At 48.7% G+C, this 27,494-nt stretch overlaps 1 protein-coding gene across 1 annotated transcript in view; it reads left to right on the top strand.

Annotated features, from left to right (window-relative positions):
* The window catches only part of KCNH5 (potassium channel, voltage gated eag related subfamily H, member 5), a 353,468-nt gene that overhangs the window by 105,069 nt on the left and 220,905 nt on the right, over window positions 1–27,494 (top strand). The window contains exon 6 of the mRNA XM_015426065.1: window positions 3,665–4,057. Within this exon, the coding sequence (XP_015281551.1) occupies window positions 3,665–4,057 (393 nt within the window). The remainder of the gene's footprint in view (window positions 1–3,664; window positions 4,058–27,494) is intronic.

Raw genomic sequence — 27,494 nt, 5'->3', positions numbered from 1 at the left:
AGTCCGGGGGTGGGTCATAGTCCTCTTCCGTTGGGAAGACTCCGGTGCCCTCCTCATCTCCTGCGTGGCCCCGCGGTCCCGACGGCTCGAACATCCACTCCTCGAGGTCCCGCTCGGGGCTCCCCTTCTCCGAGGTAGCCCCCGGCTCCGGGAACAATCCCTTGTCAAATAGACTCTCACGTAATCCGCTCCCCCGACGGGAGTACACCTCACGGGTGCCCTGGGTGTTGTACATAGTCCAATCATCCTGCTGGTGAGTCTTCCGCGGACCCCATTGCGAAGGGGTCGGAGGCGGCCAAGACAGATGTGCAGGCAGGCGGGGAATCGCTCCCCCCACGGCACCCTCCAACGAGGCTGCAGTCGTGAACACCAAAGACGCGGAGGTTTGTGGGACCGATCCAGAGTCCCCCTCCGTGGTAGGTAGGTTTCCCTCAATTCCGCTCATGATCTCGCCAGATTCGGAACGATAGGAAAAAGAGAGTTCTAACAATATGTTGGATCCCCAAGCATCGAGAATAAATCCACGTTTTAAGAAAAGCAAAATTTATTTCAAAGCGTTGACGACATACTCAAACACGTTCTTTGTTAGAACTGGGGATACACAGTTAGATCAAGCATAATAAAGGAACTTCAAAGAGATACAGGTCCAATGAATAACTTTCCCGCTGGCGGGCTAATGGAACGGTTGCGCGCCCAGTCCATGGGAACCAGGCAGGATATTAGACATAACACAGGTGCAGTAGTCATGGGAAAAGCAATAGCCAAGCATTACAGCATCTTCTCCCCCACACAACCTCCAGCAGTTATCTTTTGCATTCCAACGCAGGAGTAGGATGATAGAAACCAAGCCGGGTGCAACAGGGAAAGAATATGTACACAGAGGTCACAGAAAACAGAATGGCAGCTTGCTGACATACTGCCCCCCTTAAAATACACTTACAACACACCTCCCGGGCCGGGCGGGAGATCTCCCGGGCTGGGCGGGAGACCTCCCGGTTTGTCCGGGAACCTTCTGTGGAAACTACGGATCAGGTAAGGGGCCCGAATATCCCCTTCTTCCACCCATTCGCGGTGCTGGGGACCGAAATCAACCCATTCGATAAGGTACCAGAGTTTACCACGTTTCACTTTACAATCCAGGATATCAGCGATCTCAAAATGTTCATCCCCTTCCAAAATGACAGGTGGAGGAGGAGTAGTTACAGGTCTCCATGGAGACGGGCCAGGATCCTTCTTTAACAGGCTCATGTGAAATACAGAATGCAAGGCACGTAAATTCTTAGGCAAAACAACATCAACTGCCACATCATTTATGACTTTGCGCACTTTGAAAGGGCCTATGAACTTCCATCCTAGGGAAAGGGGGGGAAAGTAGGGTAGCCAGGTCACCCCCTGGCAATCGGTGGGGGTTGGGGGTAGGGTTGCCAGCTCCAGGTTGGGAAACTTGGGGTGAAGTCTGGGCCCAGGAATGGGAGGGGAAATGGGTGAACTGCACTGGGGCCCAGGTGTCCTGGAGTGCCTTGGCTAGGCTGAGTCCCATGAGGATAAAAATAGAATCCTAGAGTTGGAAGGGATCTCCAGGGCCATCTAGTCCAACCCCCTACACAAGGCAGGAAGTCCACAAATGCCTCCCCCTCCCACACCCCCAGTGTGTTTTCCCAAAGAAAAAGGAAGTCCTTCTTCACTCAAGGAATGGGCATAGGAGGGCCATGTTAAATCTTCTAAACAGGCCAAGAAACCTGGTGGTTGGACTTGGGTTCCTGGAGGGGCTGAATTCTGAGAAGACCTCAATACCCCGTTTCCAGTAGTGTTACTAAGCACAGAACAAAGTTTGAGTCCCGTGGCACTTTTCAGGCCAACAAAGTTTTATTCGTAGTATAAACTTTGGTGTGCATGCACACTTCCTTAGATACAGAGATAAGAGTGGGCTTGCACATGGAAGCTTATACCTTGAATAAAACGTTGTTGATCTTAAAGGTGCCACGGGACTCAAACTTCGTTCTGCTGCTTCAGACCGACACGGCGACCCCCACCTGTCCAGTGTTCCCGCCAAGCTGAGTTAGTGTGAGCTAGCTCACAGTTTTTTAGCCTCCAGCTCACACATTTTTGTCTTTGCTCAGGAAGGAGGGCTCCAGAGCAAACTAATTTATGCAGCAGCCAAATGGCTCGCTCACAACTTGGATGCCAGTAGCTCACAAAGTAGAGGTTTTGCTCACAAGGCTCCACAGCTTAGAGGGAACATACTATGGCTGATTCTGCATTGACTTTTCCCTCGGTTGTTTTACGAAACCCACGATGGAACAGAAATCCCCCTCTGCACTGCATGCTGCTTTCACTTCCTTTGATCATCGGGTTTTATGGTCGCCTCCAGGGGTCATTTCGTAGAAACAGAGCTAGGGGAACTCATTAGCATAACTCATTAGCATATGCCACACCCCCTGACATCAGGGGCCCGGCGGTGGACCTGCAAGGACAGCGGGAATGCGAGGAAGCCACGCCAAGGCCCTCCCTGGCCCCAGGCAGGCAGGGGTGAGGAGAGGCGGGGAGGAAGCAACTTACCCTCCCTCTTCTCCTGCCTCCTCCTGGCTGAACGAGGGCTGGAAGCGGGGCGGCTGGAAGCAGGGGGCGGGGCTTCGTCATGTGCCCCGCCCCCCCGCGCCTCACCCGGGGGAACTGTGTTCCCCCGCGTTCCCCCCCCAAATGACCTCTGGTTGCCTCCACACTCTGTGCCGTTTTTGAGTTCTTTGATCGTCAGATTTTATGGTACCGTCTGCATAGATTGATGGCCACTTTATGACCATTCAGGGGTGACTTTGCAGTCAGTATGGCGTTGCCCCAGGGTATTTGACTGGGGCGTTGAGCTGCACTTTCCTCTCCCAGTTGAGAAAATGTGGAGCGAATGCTAGATGCAGAATCGCCCTATGTGTGTGATGGAACCTAAACTTCAGAATGGGTTGATATTAAAATATTTTTGGGGGTAAATGTACCCTTCTTATCTGAGCCCATTCTGAATTAGACCCAGGCGGATTTGCTCGTCACTACCTAATAAATGATAACCAAAGCCATGATTAACACATGGAATTCACTTCCTGTGCTGCCCCCAGTAAAGCGTTAACTGTAGGCAGTAGTAGTTTGGTAAAACTGCTGTGTATCTTTAAGAGTTGTTGCACCTGGGAATTGTAGTTCTCAGTTAGGGGTCCCAGCAGCTTCCCTCTGACTGGCTCATTAAGATTAATTTCCTGAGCTTGGAGGCATGAAGATAGGAATTTTATTGCTCTTTTCCTGCTTCGTTGTCCATCCTTACCGCAAAGTGAGAAAGAGGAAGGCAGCACACTTCCACAGGAGGTGGTGGCAGCTACAAGCATTGATGGCTTCAAGAGAGAATTAGATAAGCATATGGAACAGAAGTCCATCAGTGGCTATTAGCCACAAGGTATAGGAAGGAACTCTCAATCTGGGGCAAGTGATGCTGTGTATTCTTGGTGCTTGTGGGGGGCAACAGTGGGAGGGCTTCTAGTGTCCTGGCCCCGCTGCTGGACCTCCTGATGGCACCTGGTGTTTTTGGCCACTGTGTGACAGAGTGTTGGACTGGAGGGGCCATTGGCCTGATCCAACACTGGCTTCTCTTATGTTCCTTATGTCTTCTTCGTGTCTATTGATTCAGGTTCTCCAGCTGGGCTCCGATATTCTCCCACAATACAAGCAAGAAGCCCCAAAGACTCCGCCGCATATCATTTTACACTACTGCGCTTTCAAGACCACCTGGGACTGGGTCATCTTAATCCTCACTTTCTACACCGCCATCATGGTCCCTTACAACGTGTCGTTCAAGACGAAGCAGAACAACATTGCGTGGCTGGTTCTGGATAGCGTGGTGGACGTTATCTTTTTGGTGGACATCGTGTTGAATTTTCACACGACCTTCGTCGGGCCCGGCGGAGAAGTCATCTCGGACCCTAAACTCATCAGGATGAACTATCTGAAAACGTGGTTCGTGATAGACCTCTTGTCATGTTTACCTTATGACATCATCAATGCCTTCGAGAACGTCGATGAGGTAAGCGAGCTCGGCCTGAATGGTCCTCCTGGAGTGCTTTCTTGCAGTTGCTGTTGTTTCCTGTGTCCCTAACATAGATTATGGATGAGATGATACAGCGTTTGAACGTCTCTTTGATTGTGTCTATTGTCCTTGTCGTTAGTCTGAGTTGGTTTGGGGAAGGGACGCGGCTTGTTTGAAGAGCACCAGCTTTGACTACCTGTTTCAGTCCCTGATAGGCATATGTGTGTGTGTCAAATGCCATCAAGTTGCAACCGACTTATGGTGACACCTGTGAGTTGCTTTCAGGGCAAGTGATAAGGAGAGGTGGTTGGCCATGGCCTTCTTCTACAGAGTCTTCCTTGGTGATCTCCCATCCAAGACAAGGCAAGTGAGAAGCAGAGGTGGTTGGCCATGGCCTTCTTCTGCAGAGACTTCCTTGGTGGTCTCCCATCCAATACTTATGGCAACTCCAGCAAGGGGCTTCCATGGCAAGTGAGAGGCAGAGCTGGTTGGCTATGGCCTTCTTCTGCAGAGACTTCCTTGGTGGTCTCCCATCCAAGACTTGTGGCAACACCAGCAAGGGGCTTTCAGAGCAAGTGAAAAACAGAGGTGGTTGGCCATGGCCTTCCTCTCCAGGGCCTTCCTTGGTAAAAGCTTATACCCAGATCTTAAAGGCGCCACCGGACTCAAACTTTGTTTCTAGCATAATTTGTGGCAGGGTATGAGCTTTCACTGCCCACTGAGCAGTGTCTCACAAAAGCTCATACCCTGCCACAAATTTTGCGAGTGTTTGAGGTGCCACTGATGGCATAAACCTTCAGTGAGAGTCAGTTCTTTTCTTTACCAAGTGAGCTACCCCCTCCCGCTCTCTAGTGAGACCGATATTTACATATTGCCTTTCGTCAAGAGTACACAGGAAACAGTTCACACTTTGAAAGGCGAAGACCATCTGCCAGATGCGAGGATTAAAAACACTGACATGACGGCAACCAGAGCAACGAGGGAATGGCGGCAGCGCTCCGCCAGACCCTTTTAATCAGCTGCTGATTGTATTTAATCATCCTTTACGATGCTGGAGATGCGTGAGAAGACATTTCAGCGTGACACGCGGGGAAGACGGGGAGTAAATATTCTAAAAGAAGGATTCTCTTCCTTTCCCAATGAAGATAAGTCCTGTTATGTACTGAGCCTATGTCATCCCTCACGGTGTACCTGGAGCTGGTTGAGCTTTTTACGCGAGAACAATAGCTTACCAGGATCCTGGAGTAGACCAGTAGATAAGTAGTGTAATGTAAATAGCCTATCCTTGGGAGTGTGTGTGTGTGGGGTGTGGTGTTTCCATGCTTTCTAAGCAGGGATCAAATCTTGCTGCTAGTCAGGGCCGGCCAGAGGTGAGGTTGCGCCTGAGACGAGGCTGCAGGCTGCAGGTGCCATCCTCCCGGTGGGGCCTGGAGACCGCCCCACCGGGAGCCCAGCGGCAGGGGGGCCGGGCGCTTGGTCGGCAGCGGTGGCGGTAGCTCCAGCGGCAGGTAAGGAGCACTGCCAAGTGGGGGTAAAGGGCCGCACGGTCCCAGGGCATGCCAAGGTGGAGGGCTGGCTGGCTGGCTCAGGCACCAGCAGAAAGAAAGTTCCGCGGTGCCGGCGGCGTGGCCTCAAGTTTGCGCACTGGGGGGGGGGATTGTGTGAATCAGCCTGCCAGCCAGCCCTCCACCTCTGCATACTGACATCACCTGGAAGTGGCATTGTTGCGATGTTGGGGGCAACGCTCTGCTTTTTGGGCAAAACTCTATGGCAAATATGGCAGCAAACCACAGAGTTTTGCCCCAAACCCAGAGCATCACCGCGCGATGTCCCTGACGGGGTGATGTCATTTCTGTCACATGGCAACGTTGCTGTTTGGGGTGGGGTTTCCCCCACGGCCCGCTGGTCCATGGTGAGAAGGAGCGTGTGAAAGCGGGGGATCCCCTGCCCGGACCTGGGGACTAGTCACCCGGACCAAGAATTGTTTCAAGCCTTCAATATAATCTGCGTATCTCTTCCTTCCACCCATTCATGCTCCACCTTCATCTAAATCTTATCCCATTTTCCTAGTGGTTTATAAAACAAATTTCCCTGTTCTTAATGTGTCTGTAAGCATCTAGGTCCGGCTGGACGATCCCCGATCTTACACATTAAAAATCATAGCATTTAGACGGGGCCTCAGTTTTGAGCGTGCTCCTTCCCACTTCTCTTCCTGTCTACGTGTAAATCGTGCATACCAAACTCTTTTACTCAGTTCTGTTTTAATGATAACAACAACAACAACAACAATAATGCTTTCGATTTATTGATCGCTCTTTCCCACATACCTGCGGGTTCAGAGCGATTTACAGTTACTCTTGAGACAGTTGGACTAACAATATTTGTGGGGATAGGGAAGACAAACATACAGCATGAATTACACACACATTGCAGCTAGCCGGGCTTCATCTGCGGGCTGGGTCAGTCGTGTTCCTACGGCATCTTGTCGGCTGGCTGATGACGTCTGGCTTCTTGATGTTATGCAGCCACACACTGCCACAGCCTGGCTGACTTGCTCCACTGCAGGGAAGCCGACACAGTTCTTTCGTCTTTCCGGTCGCCGCGGCTCAGAAGTTGCCTCGACAGCTAACACCTTCCCGAAGGGAGGGGTGTGCCCACCTCCTTACGGGTGGTCCCCAATTTATCTACTTGCTGAAGCTTTCGAATCGCTGGGTAGACAATGAGCTAGGACAAGGCTTGGTTGCTCACACCAGCATGGGGCTAGAACTGCCAAAGCATGGCAGTTCAGATGTTATTGTTAAGCAGGGTAAAATCCCCTGCGCCTATCTTCTGATGGTGAATCAGAAGATAGGGTTGCCAGCCCTGGGTTGGGAAATACCTGGAGATTTTGGGGGTGGAGCCTGGAGGGGGCGGGGTTTGGGGAGGGGAGGGGCCTCAGCATGGTACAATGCCATAGAGTCCACCCTTCAGAGCAGCCATTTTTCTCCCGGGGAACTGATCTCAATTGCCTGGAGATCAGTTCTAATTCTGGTCGAATTAGAGTTCTGTGTACAGTTTTGGTCACCGCACCTCAAAAAAGGTATTACAGCCCTGAAAAAGATGCAGAAAAGGGCAACTAAAAGGATTAAGGGGATGGAACACTTTCCCTATGGAGAAAGGTTAAAGGGGTTAGGGTTCTTTAGCTTGGAGAAAGACGACTGAGGGGTGACATGATCGAGGTTTACAAGATTCTACATGGGATGGAGCAGGTAGAGAGAAAGAAGTCCTTTTCTCCCTTTCTCGCAATACAAGAACTCGTGGGCACTCCATGAAATTGCTGCGCAGTCGGGTTAGAACAGATAAAAGGGAGTCCTTCTTCACCCAAAGAGTGATTAACACATGGAATTCACTGCCACAGGAAGTGGTGGCGGCTACAAGCATGGACAGCTTCAAGAGGGTATTCGATAAGCCTATGGAGCAGAGGTCCATCAGTGGCCAGTAGCCACAAGGTATAGAAAGGAACTCTCAGTCTGGGGCAGTGATGCTCTGTATTCTTGGTATTCTTGGGGGGGGGGTGGCAACAGTGGGAGGGCTTCTAGTGTCCCGGCCCCACTGGTGGACCTCCTGATGGCACTTGGTATTTTTGGCCACTGTGTGACACAAGAGTGTTGGACTGGATGGGCCACTGGCCTGACGGAGCACAGCTTCTCTTATGTTCTTATGTTCTTTGTATATCTTAATTTTTATATTTTACCAGGCTATGGTCATTCTTTTTCTTACTTATATTCTGGTCATGGACTGTAAATAAAGTAAAGTAAAGTATGTTCTTATGTCTGGGGCAGTGATGCTCTGTGTTCTTGGTGCTTGTGGGGGCAACAGTGGGAGGGCTTCTGGAGTTCTGGCCCCACTGGTGGATCTCCTGATGGCACCTGGGTTTTGGCCACAGAGTGCTGGCCTGGCTGGGAGTATAGTTTCTCTTATGTCCTTAAGATCTCCAGGCCCCATCCAAAGATCCGGTGCTGAGACTGTGAGATGTGGATAGTTTTAAAAAGCAAAGGAGGTGTCCTGTTTTTCTGGGACAACGTCCCTATTTCTCAGCCACGATCTACAAAGCAGCCTCATCACTGTGGGAATAATTCAGCAGGCGTCTTTGTATCCTGGCACGCTGCGTTGCTTTCATTGGCAGCTGTCGAAGGGATATTAGGGTGGGTTTTTTTAATCGCTGGGGCTGCATCACTAAACAGATGATTCTGTCCTGGAACAGACACACGGGCAGAGCAATGTTCCCTCTAAGCTGCAGGGCCTTGTGAGCAAAAATGCTACTTTGTGAGCCACTGGCATTAAAGTTGTGAGCAGACGATTTGACTACTGCATAAATTAGTTTGCTCTGGAGCCCTCCTTCCTGAGCTAAGTAAAAAATCTGTGAGCTGGAGGGTAAAAACCTGTGAGCTAGCTCACACTAACTCAGCTTAGAGGGAACACTGGCAGAGAGTGAATGAAAGAAGGGGTGTCACCAATGCTCCCTCTAAACTGTGGCATCTTGTGAGCAAAAATTCAACTCTGTGAGCATAAATCAGTTTCCTCTGGAGTCAATCCTTCCTGAGCTAAGACAAAAATGTGTGAGCCGGAGGCTAAAAAACTGTGAGCTGGCTCACACTAAACTCAGCTTAGAGGGAGCACTGGATGTCGCTGAAAAGAGATACTTTTCTCCCTTTCTCACAATACAAGAACTCGTGGGCACTCCATGAAATTGCTGAGCGGTCGGGTTAGAACGGATAAAAGGAAGTACTTCTTCACCCAAAGAGTGATTAACACATGGAATTCACTGCCACAGGAGGTGGTGGCGGCTACAAGCATGGACGGCTTCAAAAGGGAATTAGATAGACATATGGAGCAGAGGTCCATCAGTGGCTATTAGCCACAAGGTATAGCTAGGGGCTCTGGGGCAAGTGATGCTCTGTCTTCTTGGTGCTTGGGGGGGGCCAACAGTGGGAGGGCTTCTAATGTCCTGGCCCCACTGGTGGACCTCCTGATGGCATCTGGTATTTCTGGCCACTGTGTGACAGAGTGTTGGACAAGATGGGCCTTTGGCCTGATCCAACACTGGCGTCTCTTATGTTCTTATAAGTCGTCCCATTCTGAAGGTTCAGGTGCTTTACAGCACTCCGCGAACCACCCCAATGTTCTTCCTTGTGGCTGTACGGAGTTCTCCTTTCTTCATGCAATTACACCATGTTTGGGGCACAAAAAATAAAAAAATAAATAAGTGAAAAGAAAAGATAGGACATGAAGTTGCCTTACACTGATTCAGAAGAAGAAGAGAAGAAAAGAAGGACATAAATGCCAAAAAATCTAGAAAAATTACTGACGGAATTAAATTTGGTAGATGCTTGGAGAATAAGGAATTATTCTACGAAACAATTTACATATTATTCGGCCAGACATGATTCACGGTCACTAATATATATGATATGGATTTCAACAGTAATGGTTAAGGATATGTTGGAGGCAGAAATACAGGCAGGAACATATGCAGATCATAAACCGGTCTATTTGGAGTTGCAAACAACTGGGAAGAGAAGCAGATGGACCATGAACTTAAGAATCTTAAGAAACAATAATTTTGTAAATAAAATGAAGGAAGAATTAACAGTCTTCTTTAAAGAGAATAAAAAACCAAGATACACCATTGAAAGTTATTTGGGATGCAATGAAAGCATTTTCTAGAGGATTATTAATTCAAGAAGCAGCAAAAATATATAGGCAAAAGAAACAAAGGTATGAGAACTTGAAAAAACAAATAAATATACAAGAGAATATCATGATGTCTAAAGTAAATAATGATGGAGCGAAAAGAAGACTAAAAATGTTACAACATCAGATGAACTGTTTACTGAAAGAGGAGATAGCAAAGAAACTATACTTTGCAAAACACATTTTTTTTGAAAATGCTAATAAACCGACTAGATGGCTGGCCTATAAAATAAGTCAACAGGAGGAAAGAACTTTTATTAAAATCTTGAGAAAAGAAGGGAAGGAAATCTATAGAAGTGAAGATATTACACCAGATAGATTAGCTAAACAAAATGTTAATTGCTCTGATAATGTTGGGAATGTAAAAATAAGACTGGTTCTTTTTATCACATGTGGTGGTTATGTGATGTTACAAAAAGGTAATGGAGATGGATTCATGAGATAATGGGGGAAAAAAAAAGAACTAATATCCCGTTTACTCCAGAGATACTGTTATTGAATATACGAAAGACTTTGATAAAGCAGATAGGTATTTGATAGTTCATATGTCAACAGCTGCAAGGATAGCATATGCCAAATATTGGAAAATAATGGAAATACCAACAAAACAAGAGTACGTGAACAAGCTATTTGAAACGGCGGAAAATGACAAACTGACACTTGAGATGAGAGTCGGTACAGAATGGACTTTTCAAAAAACTTGGAAGAGATTCTACGATTGGTATAATGTAAACGCAACTGATAGATAAATGTAGTAATTTGAGAATGCAGAAAAGATAAGCTTAGTAAAATAGATAATTAATTTAGAAATTTAATAAGCAGGAGGAGTGAGAAATGTCTCTTGTTATCAGGGGTCATTTTGTAGAAAAAGAGCTAGGGGAACTCATTAGCATAACTCATTAGCATATGCCACACACCCTGACATCAGGGGCCCGGCGGTGGACCTGCAAGGCCAGCGGGAGTGCAAGGAAGCCCCGCGAAGGCCCTCCCTGGCCTCAGGCAGGCAGGGGTGGGGAGAGGCAGGGAGGAAGCAACTTACCCTCCCTCTTCTCCTGCCTCCTCCTGGCTGAATGAGGGCTGGAAGCGGGGCGGGCGGAAGCAGGGGGTGGGGCTTCATCATATGCCCCGCCCCCCGCACCTCACCTGGGGGAACTGCGTTCCCCCACGTTCCCCCCCGAAATGACCTCTGCTTGTTATATGTTGTGGGGGTAGTTGGGGGTTGTTTGTATGTATGTTTGTATGTCTGTAGTATATAATGGAAAAAAATAATTAAAAGTGTACCCTCGGGTACTTATAAAAAAAGAAGAAGAAAACACTTAGCAAGTGAGGCCTGTGTTAGACAGACGGAGGGCAGGAATGGTTACATCAGTGCTTAGTTCTTGTGACCTGTTCTAACATGACCAGGGAAATGCTGATTGCCATGTTGGGGTCAGGAAGCAATTTTTCTCCAGGCCACTTTGGCTGGAGATCCTGGAGGTTTTTTGTCATCTTCTGGGCATGGAGCAGGGGTCACTGGGTGTTTGTGTGTGTGTGTGGGGGGGGATTTGTGAATTTCCTGCATTGAGCAGGGGGTTGGACTAGATGACCCTGGAGGTCCCTTTCAACTCTGATTCTATGAGGTATAATTCCAGTGGGTTCCCAGGTCCCACCTGGAGGCTGGGACCTTCTGCGTGCCAAGCAGATGCTCTACCATTGAGCCACAGCCCCTCCCCAAGAGGTGGAAATGCACAGTAAAGGTTGTGGGGAAAGTTAGAGGAATGCTCATCTGGGAGCTCCTTTTCTTCTTACAGGAACACACAGGTCTCTGTGTGTTTTTGTTTAGTGATGAGTCTGTTTTGAAGAACAAGACAGTTGAAAACTGAATGTACCCTGCCCTCATTTTCTCTGGCACTGAGAACCTCAAGTGATCACACTGATGAATTCTTTGGCATGGAAGATGCGCTGCATTTAAAGTGGTTTGGGGCCTGTGCGGTTAGTGGCGCTCAGCACGGGGTTGGCTGGGAACGCGACTCTTGGTTAAGTTACTGGAATCTTGGGGTGATTTATTCCCTGGGATTATCATGGGCAAACCTTGAACAGTGTAAAATCCGTGACATCTCAAGAGTACATACAATGTTTGGTTAATGTAGCAGAGTTTTGCCCAGTCACAGAAGCGTGATACTGAGTGCAGTAAATAAATCTCCCAAGAAGTATATTACAAAAAAAAAGAGCTAAACTTACATTTATTCAGGTCGATCCAGTTCACATTCAGGTTGCGGTCGGAAGAAGAGAGAGAAGCCCAGGGGTCGTTTCATAGAAAAAGAGCTAGGGGAACTCATTAGCATAACTCATTAGCATATGCCACACCCCCTGACATCACCGGAAGTGTGTCATAAGGCCACACACCCCACCCCCAATGGTCCCGGCTGCCGCCGCCAGCCTTGTAGCTCCACTGCCGAGCCCCATGAGGGGCCTGGCGGTGGACCTGCAAGGCCGGCGGGAGTGCGAGGAAGCCCCGCCAAGGCCCTCCCTGGCCCCAGGCAGGCAGGGGTGGGGAGAGGCAGGGAGGAAGCAACTTACCCTCCCTCTTCTCCTGCCTCCTCCTGGCTGAATGAGGGCCAGAAGCAGGGCGGCCGGAAGCAGGGGGCGGGGCTTCGTCATGTGCCCCCCTGTACCTCACCCGGAGGAACTGCAATCCCCCGCGTTCCCCCCGAAATGACCTCTGGAGAAGCCTAATCTAAAGAGGAATTTCCCAATCACAAAGGGCCAGCTAATTTGGCATCATATGTATAGGAGTATGAGGGCATTGTAGCTACAGGAGAGACCTGCAGAGACGTGTGTCTCCATGGAAGGCCATGTGAAGAGAGGGAGAGGACAAAGCAAGAGGAGGGGTCAGAAGGCACCTCCCAGGTTAAGACAAAGAAAGGCATTCCATTCAAGGAGATAATACCAGTACACAGAGCAGGCCCATAGCCAGTGGTGGGGCGCTGAGGGCAGTGCCCCCTATCAAATTTGCAGCACCTCCACCTGAGGCCTTCTCCTGATAAGTACATAAAAAGAGCCCTGCTGGATCAGACCAGTGATCCACTTAGCCCAGCATCCTGTCTCACAGAGTGGCCAACCAGTTCCTCCAAAGGGCCAGCAACAGGGCAAAGAAGAAGAAGGAGAAGAGATTGGATTTATACCTTGCCCTTCACTACCCAAAGGAGTCTCAGAGTGGCTTACAAACTCTTTTCCCTTCCCCTCCCCACAACAGACACCCTGTGAGGTAGGTGGGGCTGAGAGAGCTCTGACAGAAACGGCTCTTTTTCAAGAACAGCTCTGATAGAACTATGGCTTGCCCAAGGTCATCCAGCAGGTGCAAGTGGAGGAGTGAGGAATCAAACCCGGTTCTCCTAGATTAGAGTCCGCGCACTTAACCATTACACCAAACTGGCTCTCGAAGCCGAGGCCTTCATTAGAACATAAGAAGAGCCCTGCTGGATCAAACCAGTGGTCCATCTAGTCCAACGTCATGCCTCACACAGTGGCCAAAGCAGTTCCTTTGGACAGCCAACAACAGGGCACAGAGGCCTCCCCCTGATGTTGCCTCCTTGCTCTGGTTTTCAGAGGTTGACTGCCTCTGAATGTGGAGGTTCCCCTCAATCACCATGGCTAGTAACAATTGATAGTAACAATCCTCCACGAATCTATCAAATCCCCTTTTAAAGCTGTTTATTCCCGTGGCCATTATTACATCCTCTGGCAGTAGGGTTGCTATTTCTGGGTTGGGAAATATCTGGAGATTTTGGGGGTGGATCCTGAGGTAGGTGGGGTTTAGGGAGGGGAGGGACTTCAGTGCGGTATGATGCCATAGAGTCCACCTTCCACAGTGGCTATTTTCTCCAGGGGGACTGATGCAGAGATCCATTCCCCTGGACAGAGGTCATTTCGGGGGTGGGGGTCGCGGGGGATCGCAGTTCCCCCGGGTGAGGTACGGGGGGCGGGGCACATGACGAAGCCCCGCCCCTTGCTTCCGGCCGCCCCGCTTCCGGCCCTCATTCAACCAGGAGAAGGCAGGAGAAGAGGGAGGGTAAGTTGCTTCCTCCCTGCCTCTCCCCACCCCTGCCTGCCTGGGGCCAGGGAGGGCCGTGGTGGGGCTTCCTTGCACTCCTGCGGGCCTTGCAGGTCCACCACCGGGCCCCTCATGGGGCTCGGCAGTGGAGCTGCAAGGCCGGCGCCGGCAGCCGGCGGCTGGGACCGTTGGAGGCCAGGTGTGTGGCCTTATGACACACTTCCGGTGATGTCAGGGGGTATGGCCTTATGACACCCTTCTGGTGATGTCAGGGGGTGTGGCATATGCTAATGAGTGATGCTAATGAGTTCCCCTAGCTCTTTTTCTACGAAATGACCCCTGCCCCTGGAGAAAATAGCCTGGCGACCAGTTGTGATAGCAGGAGACTTCCAGCCGCTACCTGGCGACTGGCAGCCCTATCTGGCAGCGAATTCCTGACCTGCTCACCTTCTGCTCGGCAGCTCCTCTGGGTTGTTTTTTTTTTTTTGCTTGGGCAGAAGTCATGCTGCTCTGTATGCTCCCCTATGATCAATACTTATGTTTGCAAATAACCAGATATTGCCTGACTGTGCAAGCAGATGCTCAGAGCTCTGTCCTTGCAGGGAAATAGACTGTGTAATGGCTGCGCCGGGGCCTTCTTACTATGGGGAACTGGGGAGGAGCTTGTCGATTGGAGAGGTCAGAAATTCAAACTTCAGGGAAAAGAGAACTCGATTAAATCGACCCGACGTCAGCAATGTCCCGAGAAAGCCCGCCAGGCTTGGTGGTTCTTTCGATTTGGGGAGAAATGAATGTACCGAGGGGAGGAGATTTCTGCTCTGCCTTTCTGCTGTTAATTTAAAATGGCATATCAAACCAAGAATTAAAAACGAAAAAAATAATAATTATTATCAGCTGAAATCTAAAACTAGCACATAACAGCAGCTTAAACTTATGTAAGATCGAAAGAGAAGCCAATGTTGGATCAGACCAGTGGCCCATCCAGTCTGTCACACAGTGGCCAAAAATACCAGGTGCCATCAGGAGGTCCAGCAGTGGGGCCAGGACACTAGAAGCCCTCCCACGGTTGCCCCCAGGCACCAAGAATACAGAGCATCACTTGCCCCAGCCTGAGAGTTCCTATCTATATCTTGTGGCTAATAGACACTGATGGACCTCTGCTCCATATGTTTATCCAATTCCCTCTTGCAGCGTCCATGCTTGTAGCTGCCACCAACTCCTGTGGCAGTGAATTCCATGTATTACTCACTCTTTGGGTGAAGAAGGACTTCCTTTTATCTGTTCTAACTCGACTGTGCAGCAATTTCTAACCCGACTGCTCAACGATATCTAACCCAACTGCTCAGCAACTTGAATCCAGCCACTTCGGGTTTATGGAGGATTACTCAACAACAGTGTCAACCCAGTGTCTAGATGCAATGAGGAACATAAATTCTGTATGAGGACTAATCAGGAAACCCAACAGCTGGTACTGTCATGCCGTGTGGTCTGGTCTCGTTTGGAATACTGTGTTTGAGCACTGAGTGACATCTTTGGGATGATCCAGTGACACATGCCAGTCACGCTTGATCTTCCTTGATTGCGATGAATGATTGACACATATGCGTAAACAGTTCCTAAATCTAGCCTAAATAAAACTTACACATTCCAAGTTTTAATAAACACAGCTGCCTTGAGGCCACACTATATGTACGAATGTAAGTGCCATGAAGTCACAACTGACTTATAGTGACCCGAGTGAAGGGCTTTCAAAGCAAGTGAGAAGCAGAGGTGGTGGGCCATGGCCTTCCTCTGCAGAGCCTTCCTTGGTGGCCTCCTGTCCAAGACTTATGGCGACCCCAGAAAGGGGCATTTAAGGCGAGTGAGAAGCAGAAGTGGTTGGCCATGGCCTTCCTCTGCAGAGCCTTCCTTGGTGGCCTCCCATCCAAGACTTATGGCGACCCCAGCAAGGGGCATTTAAGGCGAGTGAGAAGCAGAGGTGGTTGGCTATGGCCTTCCTCTGCAGATTCTTCCTTGGTGGCCTCCCATCCAAGTACCCACCCCACTTAGCTTCTGAGAGGCTCAACGGCACAGCATCAGCTTGGTGTGCAGAAGGTCCCAGGTTCAATCTCCAGCATTTCCAGTAAGGATCAGGTAGTAGTGGCCACCTGATAGCAATGCTGATTCTGTGAACTTAGGTAGATTGTGAGAGGGAGGGCAGGAAGGGAGGGGTGAGTGTTCAGCGCTCATGGCCCTTTCTTATATGCCCTGGGTGATGCCAATCACCACTTTGGGGTCAGGATTTTCCTCTAGGCCAGATTGGGCCAGGGATCCTGGAGGTGTTTTGAATCCTAAAATCCTAGAATCACAGAGTTGGAAGGAGCCATACAGGCCATCTAGTCCAATCCCCTGCTCAATCCAGGATCAGCCTAGAGCATCCCTGACAGGTGTATAGGATCATAAAGATTAGCCATGAAATATAAACACACAAAGCTGCTTTATACTGAATCAGGCCACTGGTATATCAAAGTCTACTCAGACCGGCAGCAGCTTTCCAAGATCTCAGGCAGAGGTCTTTCACATCACCTCCTACCCGATCCTTTTAGGTGGAGACATTGGGGATTGAACCTGGGACCTTCTGCATGCAAACCAGAGGATCTGCCACTGAACCACAGCCCCTCCCCTAGGCCACAGCCCCTCCCCTCCCCCTGGGCATAGAGTTTTGCCTCCCTCTGGGCATAGAAGAGGGTTGCTGAAGGAGTGGAGGGGGAGGTAGTTGTGAATTTCCTGTGTTGTGCGGAAGGTTGGACTAGATTTATTTATTTATATTTATTTATTTGCCTTCAGTTTGTATCCCGCCTTGCCGATGCAAACTGGCTCTTGAGGTTCCTTCCATCTTGACCCTTGAGGTTCCTTCCATCTCTCTGTTTCTATGTCTATGATGCTTTATTAGTCAATTATGGCCTTCAAAAAAAGAAGCCACATTTGTAACCTTTTCGGGATCGCCTAGAAACACTTTCCACTCTCTGCAGGTGACTAAACAAGTAACGATGTTCAGGTCTGATCGAGATAAGAGAGACCAATTTTCACTGATTTCTCTTGCGGATTTTGATGGATGGGGAATGCGGCCGCTTCATTTCCCATTAGCGGGTCTAGAAAAACTCTGCACGCTGACAGTTCGCCGACTGCTACGGCAAGCCTCATAAACGGGAAGCTAAACACAATTAGCCCTGAAGCAGCAACCATTTACTATAATTTACTGAAAGTGTTACTGTTTCCTAAAGCCCCCGGATTGACGGTTTATGAGCTCTGCCATCCACGTGCGACAAAGACGGGGATGAATTGATGAGGCTCATAAGGACGCAGCAGTGAAACCGACAAAGCAAATTTCTGTGGATTTATTTGCCGGGCTAATAACCATTAGTACCGTTGTCTGTTTGTTAAAAGTAATGGGTCTCTCCTGCTGCTCCGCTTAGCTGTCGATGGCACACAAGGAGCTTTCATCCAATGCAAGAGGACTCTCGTTCCAAGGGATGCTGTCTGGTTTGGAGCTGGAGTGACAACTCCGGCTTGGTACATTCCTGGAGGTAGGGATGCCAGACCCTCCCGGTGTGGGGGGTGATACCGGAACTCCTCTAAGGATGGTTCCGAAGGCCCAACTCTGTCTTATGTATGGCAGTGGGCGTGCGTGAGTAATTTACCCGTGTATCCAGAGGGCAGATTCAGAAACGAACGCTCCTATTTCCCAGGAATTGAGACAACACACTATGTTTTAATGAATAAATGTTGTCTTTACTAAGTACTTCTCAAGCACACGAAAAACAGATACATTCACAGATTTGCTCAAGTTCCTTTAGTTCACAGCAGATACAGAAAGCAAATAGTATATGAAAATAATAACTTCAACAAACAACGGGGTAACACAGAAGGATAGCGCTTATACTTATCTGAGTTCCAGTTGAGAAGAAATCTCCTCAGTAGAAGGAACGGGAACAAAAGCACTATTTTGGTGACTCTAAAAACACATGGAATGGTCCAGCCAGACACGTGTGAGTTCTCTGGTCGCGACTCCAGAGAACACTTAAGAATCACCTGCAAGTTGCTAAGGTGAAAGGTATTAGGAGGGATGGGTTGACCTAACAGAGAAACAAAGGCTGTGTTTCTCTTTTTAAAACCTAGTGTTGGGGGTTGGCTTAAGGCCAATCTATACCTAAAATCCGTCCCCTACTCTATGCCTATAGGTTTGACGGGTTGTGACGTTCTACCTATATGGGAGTGGGGCAATATTCAAATTCTAGCCTAACTTCAAAGGGGAGCCATGTGGCAAGGTGTCAGAGTTGTATTCCCATGGCAACCTTTGACTTGCAGAGATGCCTGGTCTATGAAGGCAATAACGGATGTTGTTCTTTGTGATGCCAAACCAGATAAATAGGGTTACATGTTGTCCCAAAGATCTATAATGGTGGGAAACCTGTTGTTCTTCCAAGTTCCCAAGCTGAGCTTAATGGCGATTGTCTTCTCTGTCCCAAGGCACGCCGGGAAGGTGCGGGTATGCACATGTTCATTAGCATAGGCAGCACAAGCCCTGCTCATCCAGATGCAGGCATGAGGTGCAAAGCAAGCAATTCAAGACACAGCAATTCCCTTATCCCACATGCAGAAATGCAAAGACATTTTACAGACATACAGCATCATCATAGCTCAGATAATACATATAAAAGCACACATGGTAACAGGGGGTCTCCTGCTAGGGCCTCTGAGAGGAGGGGCCAGCAGGGCCATTTGGCCCCAGGCCCCACTGCTGGACCTCCTGATGGCACCTGGGATTTTGGGCCACTGTGTGACACAGAGTGTTGGACTGGATGGGGCTTTAGCCTGATCCAACATTTGCTTATCTTATGTTCTTAGGTGCCATCAGGAGGTCCAGCAGTGGGGCCAGGACACTAGAAGTCCTCCCACTGTTGCCCCCCCCCAAGCACCAAGAATACAGAGCATCACTTGCCCCAGACTGAGAGCCCTATCTATGCCTTGTGGCTAATAGCCACTGCTGGACCTCTGCTCCATATGCTTATCTAATTCCCTCTTGAAGCCGTCCATGCTTGTAGCCACCACCACCTCCTGTGGCAGTGAATTCTGTGTGTTCATCACTCCTTGGGTGAAGAAATACTTCCTTTTATCTGTTCTAACCCAACGGCTCAGCAATTTCATGGAGTGCCCACGAGTCCTTGTATTGTGAGAAAGGGAGAAAAGGACTTCTTTCTCTCAACCTGCTCTATCCCATGCATCATCTCACCAACCTCGATCACGTCACCCCTCAGCCGTTGTTTCTCCAAGCTAAAGAGCCCCAAGCGTTTTAACCTTTCTTCATAGGGAAACCATAGAGTTTTGGGGTGAGTGCTAGAGTGTCACACCGCTTGACGCCATCATTTCCAGAGCATGTTGGAAGTTGTGTCATCACATGGGGATAATGATCGTGCCGCCGCCCCCCCCATAAGTTCCTACCTCCCCCTATCTCCTGCTGGTTGCCAGGCCAGTGAAATTTCCTTTTCTTTGTCACTCTTCAGGTGAGACCACTATCTCCTCATGTGCACCCCCTGGGATTGAATCCCCAATTCCTTAAAGATGCTTGAAAACCCCTAGCTGTATAACAACAGATACAACGGGGAGGTTTCTTTCTATTTTGGGGGCATCTTTTACGTCAGTGATTGTGCAGAAAGCTCTCTAATCTGCCTGTGCTGTGCTGGGAAGAAAATATTAAAAAGACAAGGGAATAAATATTCTGCAGTGTGCCCGGGTTGGAGAAGGGAAGAAAGACATTTTAGTTTACACACATTGCTCAAAGGTAGTTCCCTCCCCCACCCCCCAAAAAAAAGTTAGCAGAATTACCCCAAGGATAAAGTTGGGCCTGCAGGGTTTATTTACAGTGTCTCAATTTATGCAAGATTTAGAACTGATTATTCAGGCAACAGGATATTGAATATTAATTACCCTTCTCAGACATTCTCCCTCCGTCCCTTCAAACGTACTGTATATATTAGCTGCGAAAGAGGCGTCGGGCGTACGTTATTGAGATTCAAATCCTTTTGTGAGAGAGATGCAACACGCTAACAAAACGCCGGGTCGAACTGAGGGCTTGTTCCGTCTCTGAAGCTTTCTGGGGAACCTTGGAAGCCTCTTCTCTCCCCCCCCCCTTTAATGGTGGGGAGAGAAATGAGAAGCAAAAGGAGGGCTTCGCTAAGGAAACAAGGGAAGTGAAGTAATCCTTTTGGACACAGACTAGAAGACTGCTGACGGCAGCAGTACAGATTTGTAACACTTAAACTGCGGTGCACAGCCGGGAATTGGTGGTGGTGGTGGTGGTGGAGAAACGGCATAATGGATTGGGATGTTCTCCAGAATGTTAATCAGAATACAGCATTGTTTGGGTTGTCAACCTCCAGGTGGGGCCTGGAGATAGGGTTGCCAGGTCTTACCTGGCTGCTGGGGGGGGGGGTGTCCCAGTCTTTGTCTGAGAGTCTTCACCATAAAGCTTTCACCCATCACATGCCTGGTGTGATGATGTCACTTCTGGCACAGTGACATCATTGCACCGGGCACTTCGGGCAGGACGGGGTCCTTAAGGGCAGGGCTCTCCCCCGATGGCCAACTGGCTGGCGGTGGATTGGGGCCCCCGAAAATGGGGGAACGCCTGTCCCCATCAGGGGAATGGCAACTCTGCCTGGAGACCTTCTGGAATTACTGCTGACCTCCAGATTATGGAGATCAGTTCCCCCTGGCAGAATGGCTGCTTTGGAGGGTGGACATTATAGCATTACTAGTAATAAGGCCCTTTGTGGAAATAAATACAACAAGGTCTAGAAAGAGGCTCTGGGAGAATGCCCTGGGCTTGGGCACTCAGTGTAAATTTGCTCTGGTGACCTCAGCAGGGTATAATGACACAGAGTCCACCATTTTATCCAGGGGAACTGATCTCTGCCATCTAGAGAGCAGTTGTAATTCTGAGTGATCTCCAGTCCTCACCTGGAGATTGGCAACAATGGTTCCCCAGGAGGGAACGGCTGACTTGGAGGGTGAAGTCTATGGCATTGTACCTGTTTGAGGTCCCCCCTCTCCTGAACCCTCACCATCTCCAGGCTCCATCCCTCACATCTCCAGGAATTCCCCACCTGGAGTTGGCAGCCCTATCTCCTTCCCAGCCAATCATCAATATACCTTTATTTCCCTCTCACTTTTCAGCTTTCCATCTCCCACCACCACCTGCAGCCTACACAGTGCTCTGAAGCCCTGACTGCCACGTCACATTGGCTGCCATGGCGGCGGCGGGGGGGGCATCTTAGCAGGATATAAGGACACAGAGTCCAGCATTTTCTCCAGGGAAACGGATCTCTGCCATCTGGAGAGCAGTTGTAATTCTGAGTGATCTCCAGCCCTCACCTGGAGATTGGCAAAATGATCTCTGTCGTCTGGTATCACAACTCCAGACAACAGATTTCTTCCCTCCCCCCAGAGAAAATAACAGCTTTTGAGGGTGGCCTCTATGGCATTCTATTCAGCTGAGGCCTCTCCCCTCCCCAAACTCTGGCTTCCTTGGTGGGGTTTTTTTCCATTCTGGAAAGTGTTGCCTCTGCAAACCTGGATTGGAGGCTAAAGAAGGTGAGTTTTGTCCCCTGAGGGAATCAATCGTCGTCTGAGTGATCTCCAGCAGTTTTTAAACTGAATATTGGGGGAAAGCCGACAGGAGATGAAAAGTCTCTGGTTCGGGTTGGCTCATCTGAGAGAGATGAGGGGGTACCTGTTGCTTTTCTACAAGGAGGTGGATTGAAATTGTCCACAGAGGCCATGGCTAGTGACATGGACTGCCTGACAACGTCTCGAGATGGCAAGAGGAAGGATGCAGGCTTAACTTGTAAAGGAAATTACACCTGTTTTTATACAAATGCTAGAAGTGTCAGAGGTAAAATGGGGGAGTTGGAGTGCTTGGTGTTGGAGGGAAAAATAGACATTGTGGGTATTTCAGAAACTTGGTGGGATGAGGAAAATCAGTGGGACACAGTGATTCCCGGTTATATATTATATCGGAAGGATAGGGGGGGAAGGGTTGGAGGTGGGGTGGCTCTGTATGTCAGAGAGGGTATAAAGTCCAGAAAGATCGAGAGGCTAAGAGAATTGGATTCGCTTCTTGAAGTTCTGTGGGTTGAAATAGGGGGGCCAAAAGGAAACTTAACACTGGGAGTTTGTTATCGCCCACCGGATCAAAAGATAGAGGAGGATTATAAAATGATGAATGAATTAAAGATAGCAGCTAGACAAAAACACTGTGTCGTAATAGGTGATTTTAACTACCCACACATTGATTGGGTCAATATGTGTTCTAGTCGGGAAAAAGAGATTGAGTTTCTAGACACTCTAAATGACTGTGCTATGGAGCAGATGGTCACGGAACCTACCAGGGGAGAGGCGATCCTTGATTTGGTCCTAAGTAACACTCAAGACCTGGTGAGAGATGTAAAAGTGATTGCACCGCTTGGAAACAGTGATCATAATGTTGTTGAGTTCATCATTTGTACAAATAGAGAATTGGCCAAAAAGACTCACACAACCATTTTTAACTTTAAAAGGGGTAATTTCTCTGATATGAGGGGACACGTGGGGAGGAAACTGAAAGGAAAAGTAGAAAGGGTCAAAACAATTGGGGAAGCTTGGGATCTATTTAAAACTACGATCCTAGAAGCTCAAAAAATATATATTCCGCAGGTTAGGAAAGGCACAAACAGGTATAGGAAAAAGCCTGCATGGTTAACAAACAGAGTAATGGAGGCTGTAAAAAGTAAAAAGAATTCCTTTAAGCAGTGGAAAGCTAGTCACAGTGAGGCTGATAAAACGGAACACAGGCTATGGCAAATAAAATGCAAGTCTGAGGTCAGGCAGGCAAAAAGGGAATATGAGGAGCATATAGCAAAAAACGTAAAAACCAACAATAAAACTTTCTTCAAATACATTAGAAACAGGAAACCAGCCAGGGAGGCAGTGGGGCCCTTGGACGACCAAGGGGTAAAAGGAGTATTGAAGGATGATAGGGAAATGGCTGAGAAGCTAAATGCATTTTTTGCCTCCGTCTTCACTGTGGAAGATGAGAAGTGCTTGCCCACTCCAGAACCACTGATTTCAGGAGGGGTGTTGGAAGACCTGAGTCAGATTGAGGTGATGAGAGAGGAGGTCCTAAAACTGATAGACAACTTAAAAACTGAAAAATCACCAGGCCCAGATGGCATACATCCGAGAGTTCTGAAAGAACTCAAATGTGAACTTGTAGATCTCCTGACAAAGATATGTAATCTTTCCTTAAAATCTGCCTCCATTCCTGAGGATTGGAAGGTAGCTAATGTCACTCCCATCTTTAAAAAGGGTTCCAGAGGAGATCCGGGAAATTACAGGCCAGTCAGTCTGACGTCGATACCGGGTAAATTGGTGGAAACCATTATTAAGGAAAGAATTAGTAGGCACATAGATGAACAAAACCTATTGAGGCAGACTCAGCACGGTTTCTGTAAGGGAAGATCTTGTCTCACTAACCTGTTAGTGTTCTTTGAGGGGGTGAACAAACATGTGGACAAGGGGGATCCAATAGATATTATTTACCTTGACTTCCAGAAAGCTTTTGATAAAGTTCCTCATCAAAGGCTCCTAAGTAAGCTCAAAAATCATGGGATAGAAGGACAAGTCCTTTTATGGATCAAAAACTGGCTAGTTCATAGAAAACAGAGAGTGAGTGTAGGTGGGCAATTTTCTCAGTGGAGGGTGGTAAGCAGTGGGGTACCGCAGGGATCAGTACTTGGTCCACTGCTTTTTAACTTGTTCATTAATGATTTGGAGATGGGAGTAAGCAGTGAAGTGGCTAAATTTGCGGATGATACAAAGTTGTTCAGGGTGGTGAAAACCAGTGAGGATTGTGAGGCACTCCAAGGGGATCTGTCAAGGATGGGCGAGTGGGCGTCAACATGGCAAATGGGGTTCAATGTGGCCAAGTGCAAGGTGATGCACATTGGAGCCAAAAATCCTAAATATAAATACACATTGATGGGGTCTGAACTGGCAGAGACTGATCAAGAGAGAGATCTTGGAGTTGTAGTGGATAACTCACTGAAAATGTTGAGACAGTGTGTGACTGCAATAAAGAAGGCCAATGCTATGCTGGGGATTATTAGGAAGGGTATTGAAAACAGATCAGCCAATATCATAATGCCCCTATATAAATCAATGGTGAGACCTCATTTGGAATACTGTGTGCAGTTCTGGTCACCACACCTTAAAAAGGATATTATAGCTTTGGAAAAAGTGCAGAAAAGGGCAACTCGAATGATAAAAGGGTTGGAACACTTTCCCTATGAGGAAAGGTTAAAGCGCTTAGGGCTCTTTAGCTTGGAGAAAAGACGACTGAGGGGTGACATGATCGAGGTTTATAAGATTATGCATGGGAAAGAGCAGGTAAAGAAAGAGGTACTTTTCTCCCTTTCTCACAATACAAGAACTCGTGGGCACTCCATGAAACTGCAGAGCGGTCGGGTTAGAACGGATAAAAGGAAGTACTTCTTCACCCAAAGAGTGATTAACACATGGAATTCACTGCCACAGGAAGTGGTGGGTGCTACAAGCATGGACGGCTTCAAAAGGGAATTAGATAAGCATATGGAGCAGAGGTCCATCAGTGGCTATTAGCCATCTTGGTGCTTGGGGGGGTCAACAGTGGGAGGGCTTCTAGTGTCCTGGCCCCACTGCTGGACCTCCTGATGGCACTGGTATTTCTGGCCACTGTGTGACACAGAGTGTTGGACTGGATGGGCCTTTGGCCTGATGCAACATTGGCGTCTCTTATGTTCTTATGGTGAGAAAAACAAAGACAGTACCTGTGTTCACCGGAACAAAGTAACTGTCTTCTGAGGAAAGTTTTGGCAGGCACCGCTTCTGTGGGCGGGACTCAGGCAATGCAGCCATTGAATAGGGACAGCTTCTGAGTGACACATCATGGAGCCAACTGATTTAGGAGCATGTGGAATGTTCAGAAAGGGCAGGACTCAGGCAACACAGCCAGTGGATAGGGACAGCTTCTGAGTGACACATCATGGAGCCAACTGATTTAGGAGTGTGTGGAATTTTCAGAAAGTGCCACCCCACTTCACAATTATATATAAAGAGAGATGCCCCACTGAGGTTCCCGCCCCTCCCCAAACCCTGCTGTCCCAGACTCCACTACTAAACTTCCAGGAATTTCCCAAGTTGGAGCTGGCAACACTAGTTGTGAGGCACTAAGGGATTTAGTGCTGCTGAAGCCCTGGAAGGGATTGGCTGAGCTACCCTGATGTCAGAGAGGGGCAGGGTAGGCAGAGGCAATGGCAGTGGCTGCCATTGGCTGAGCTGCTCAGATCCTAGGAGAGGAGGCTGGACAGTCAGAATGCCAATGATCTGATTCAGTAGAAGGCAGCTACATTCATGTGTTCGTTCTGATCCAGTCACGTTTCGGTGATGCGGACTGTACTCATTTTCCTAGTCTCTGTCTTTCTGACAAGCTTGACAGGCCTCCTGCTGGCAATACCTGCTGCCATTCTGTTATGCCACTTCTGGGGAAAACCTGGAAGAGACGTGCCTCTCTAGGAATTGCTGGAAATTAGGGATGCCAGCCTCCAGATGGGACTTGGGGGATCCCCTGGAATCACAGCTCATCTCCAGACAACAGAGATCAGGTCCCCTGTAGTAAATGGATGCTGGGGCATTGTACCTCACTGAGGTCTCTGCCCTCTCCAGGTTCCATCCCCAAATCTCCAGGAGTCTCTCAATCTGGATCTGGCAACCTTACCTCCTCATCCCCTAATGGTGGCTACTGGAAACACTATGGCTTTGAATAGTGTTTCTGGCTATTCCTAGAGAGCCATGGTGTCACTTCCTGGTTTTCTTCAGAAGTGCTGTAATGCTTTGGCCCAGACAGTGCCTTCCCATGTCCCTGCAGCCCCAGACTAAGGAAGGAAGGAAGGAAGGAAGGAAGGAAGGAAGGAAGGAAGGAAGGAAGGAAGGAAGGAAGGAGGGAGATGGGTAATGAAGCCGAGGTGGCTGAACAAGGAACTCTCTGAAGAGCTGAGACTAAAAAGGGAAATGTACAGGAAATGGAAGGAGAGACAAATTACTGAGGGTGAGTACAAGAAGTAGGATCAAATCTGTAGGGATGGCGTCAGACTCCCACAGGTTGCGAGCCACTGGGTGTAGGGTACCCAGGAAGTGATGTCATCATGTTGGAGGCATTGTGCAGTGACCTCACTATTTCCCCGACTGGACAGCTGGCTGCTGGTGGGAAGAAGACCCCAAAACTGGGTGAAACCCCACCAGGACCTGGGGACTGGCATCTCTAACTGGGTGGCAACTCCACTACAAAAACAGGTACCAGAGAGCTGCTGTAGCTTAAGTAAAGGACATCTGTTGAAGCTCCGTTTTTATTTATGTAAGCAAGGGCGTAGACTTTCCAATTTTCCGGGGGGGGCTGGGGCTGGGCCAGAGGCATTGCTAAGTCATTAAAAGAACTGGGACCCAATGACATCATAGGGAGGATCTAGTGACATCACAGGCATGGTCATTATCTATGGAGGTGGACCCATGTGGGGTTTAGGGATGGGCTCCCCAGAAATTTAGGGAGGCCTGGGAACCGCCCTAGCAATGTCCCTGGGCTGGGCTAACCCCAGGAACAGTTGCCTTCTTAGAACACTGCTTAGAAACTTAGAAAGCCCCCACACACACCCCACACTGGAATAAGAACATAATATCAGGCCATACCACATTGCAATAAAGCCCCTACAACTTTATACAGAAATACTGAGCTTCCCTACCATTTGCCACAACTAGCCCACCACACAAGAAGAAGAAGAAAAGATAGGATTTATACCCCGCCCTTCACTACCCAAGGGAGTCTCAAAGTGGCTCACAAACTCCTTTCCCTTCCCCTTCCCACAACAGACACCTTGTGAGGTGGGTGGGGCTGAGAGAGCTCTGACAGAAACTGCTCTTTTTCAAGGACAGCTGTGCCAGAGCTTGTGACTGACCCAAGGTTACATCAGCAGGTGCAAGTGGAGGAGTGGGGAATCAAACTCGGTTCTCCCAGATTAGAGTCTGCACACTTAACCACTACACCAAACCACCACACAACCAGGATCAAGATTCCTAAGTGGACCAACAGACAGGCATACACTTGTTTGAGAAACTGAGTATTACATTACAACACCTGGAACATTACAGATCAGTAGAGGCAGCACTGCACAGTGGCCATCAAGATCAAGGGGAGGAGGTATGCAGGGCTGAGAGAGCTCTGACAGAAACTGCTTTTTTTCAAGAACAGCTCTGACAGAACTATGGTTTGCCCAAGGTCATCCAGCAGGTGCAAGTGGAGGAGGGGGGAATCAAACCCGGTTCTCCCAGATTAGAGTCCGTGCATTTAACCACTACACCAAACTGGCTCTCAATAGCAGAGCCCACATGCAGTACATCTAACTCAGAGGTCCTCGACGTGTTCTGGCACCCATCAAGTGTTTTTAGCAAGTGGACCAAGTAGGATTTTTGCCCAGAAGGGCTTCTGATTGACTACTGGAAATCTGATTGGCTATCAATCATTTTATGGCGGGCGTAGACTTTCCAATTTCCCGAGGGGGGGGG

The sequence above is a fragment of the Gekko japonicus genome, unplaced genomic scaffold (genome assembly GCF_001447785.1).
Source record: "Gekko japonicus isolate JY-2015 unplaced genomic scaffold, Gekko_japonicus_V1.1 scaffold22, whole genome shotgun sequence".
Lineage (NCBI taxonomy): Eukaryota > Metazoa > Chordata > Lepidosauria > Squamata > Gekkonidae > Gekko > Gekko japonicus.
The sequence above is the reverse complement of the archived record's forward strand: the minus strand, read 5'-3'. Positions and strand labels throughout refer to the sequence as shown.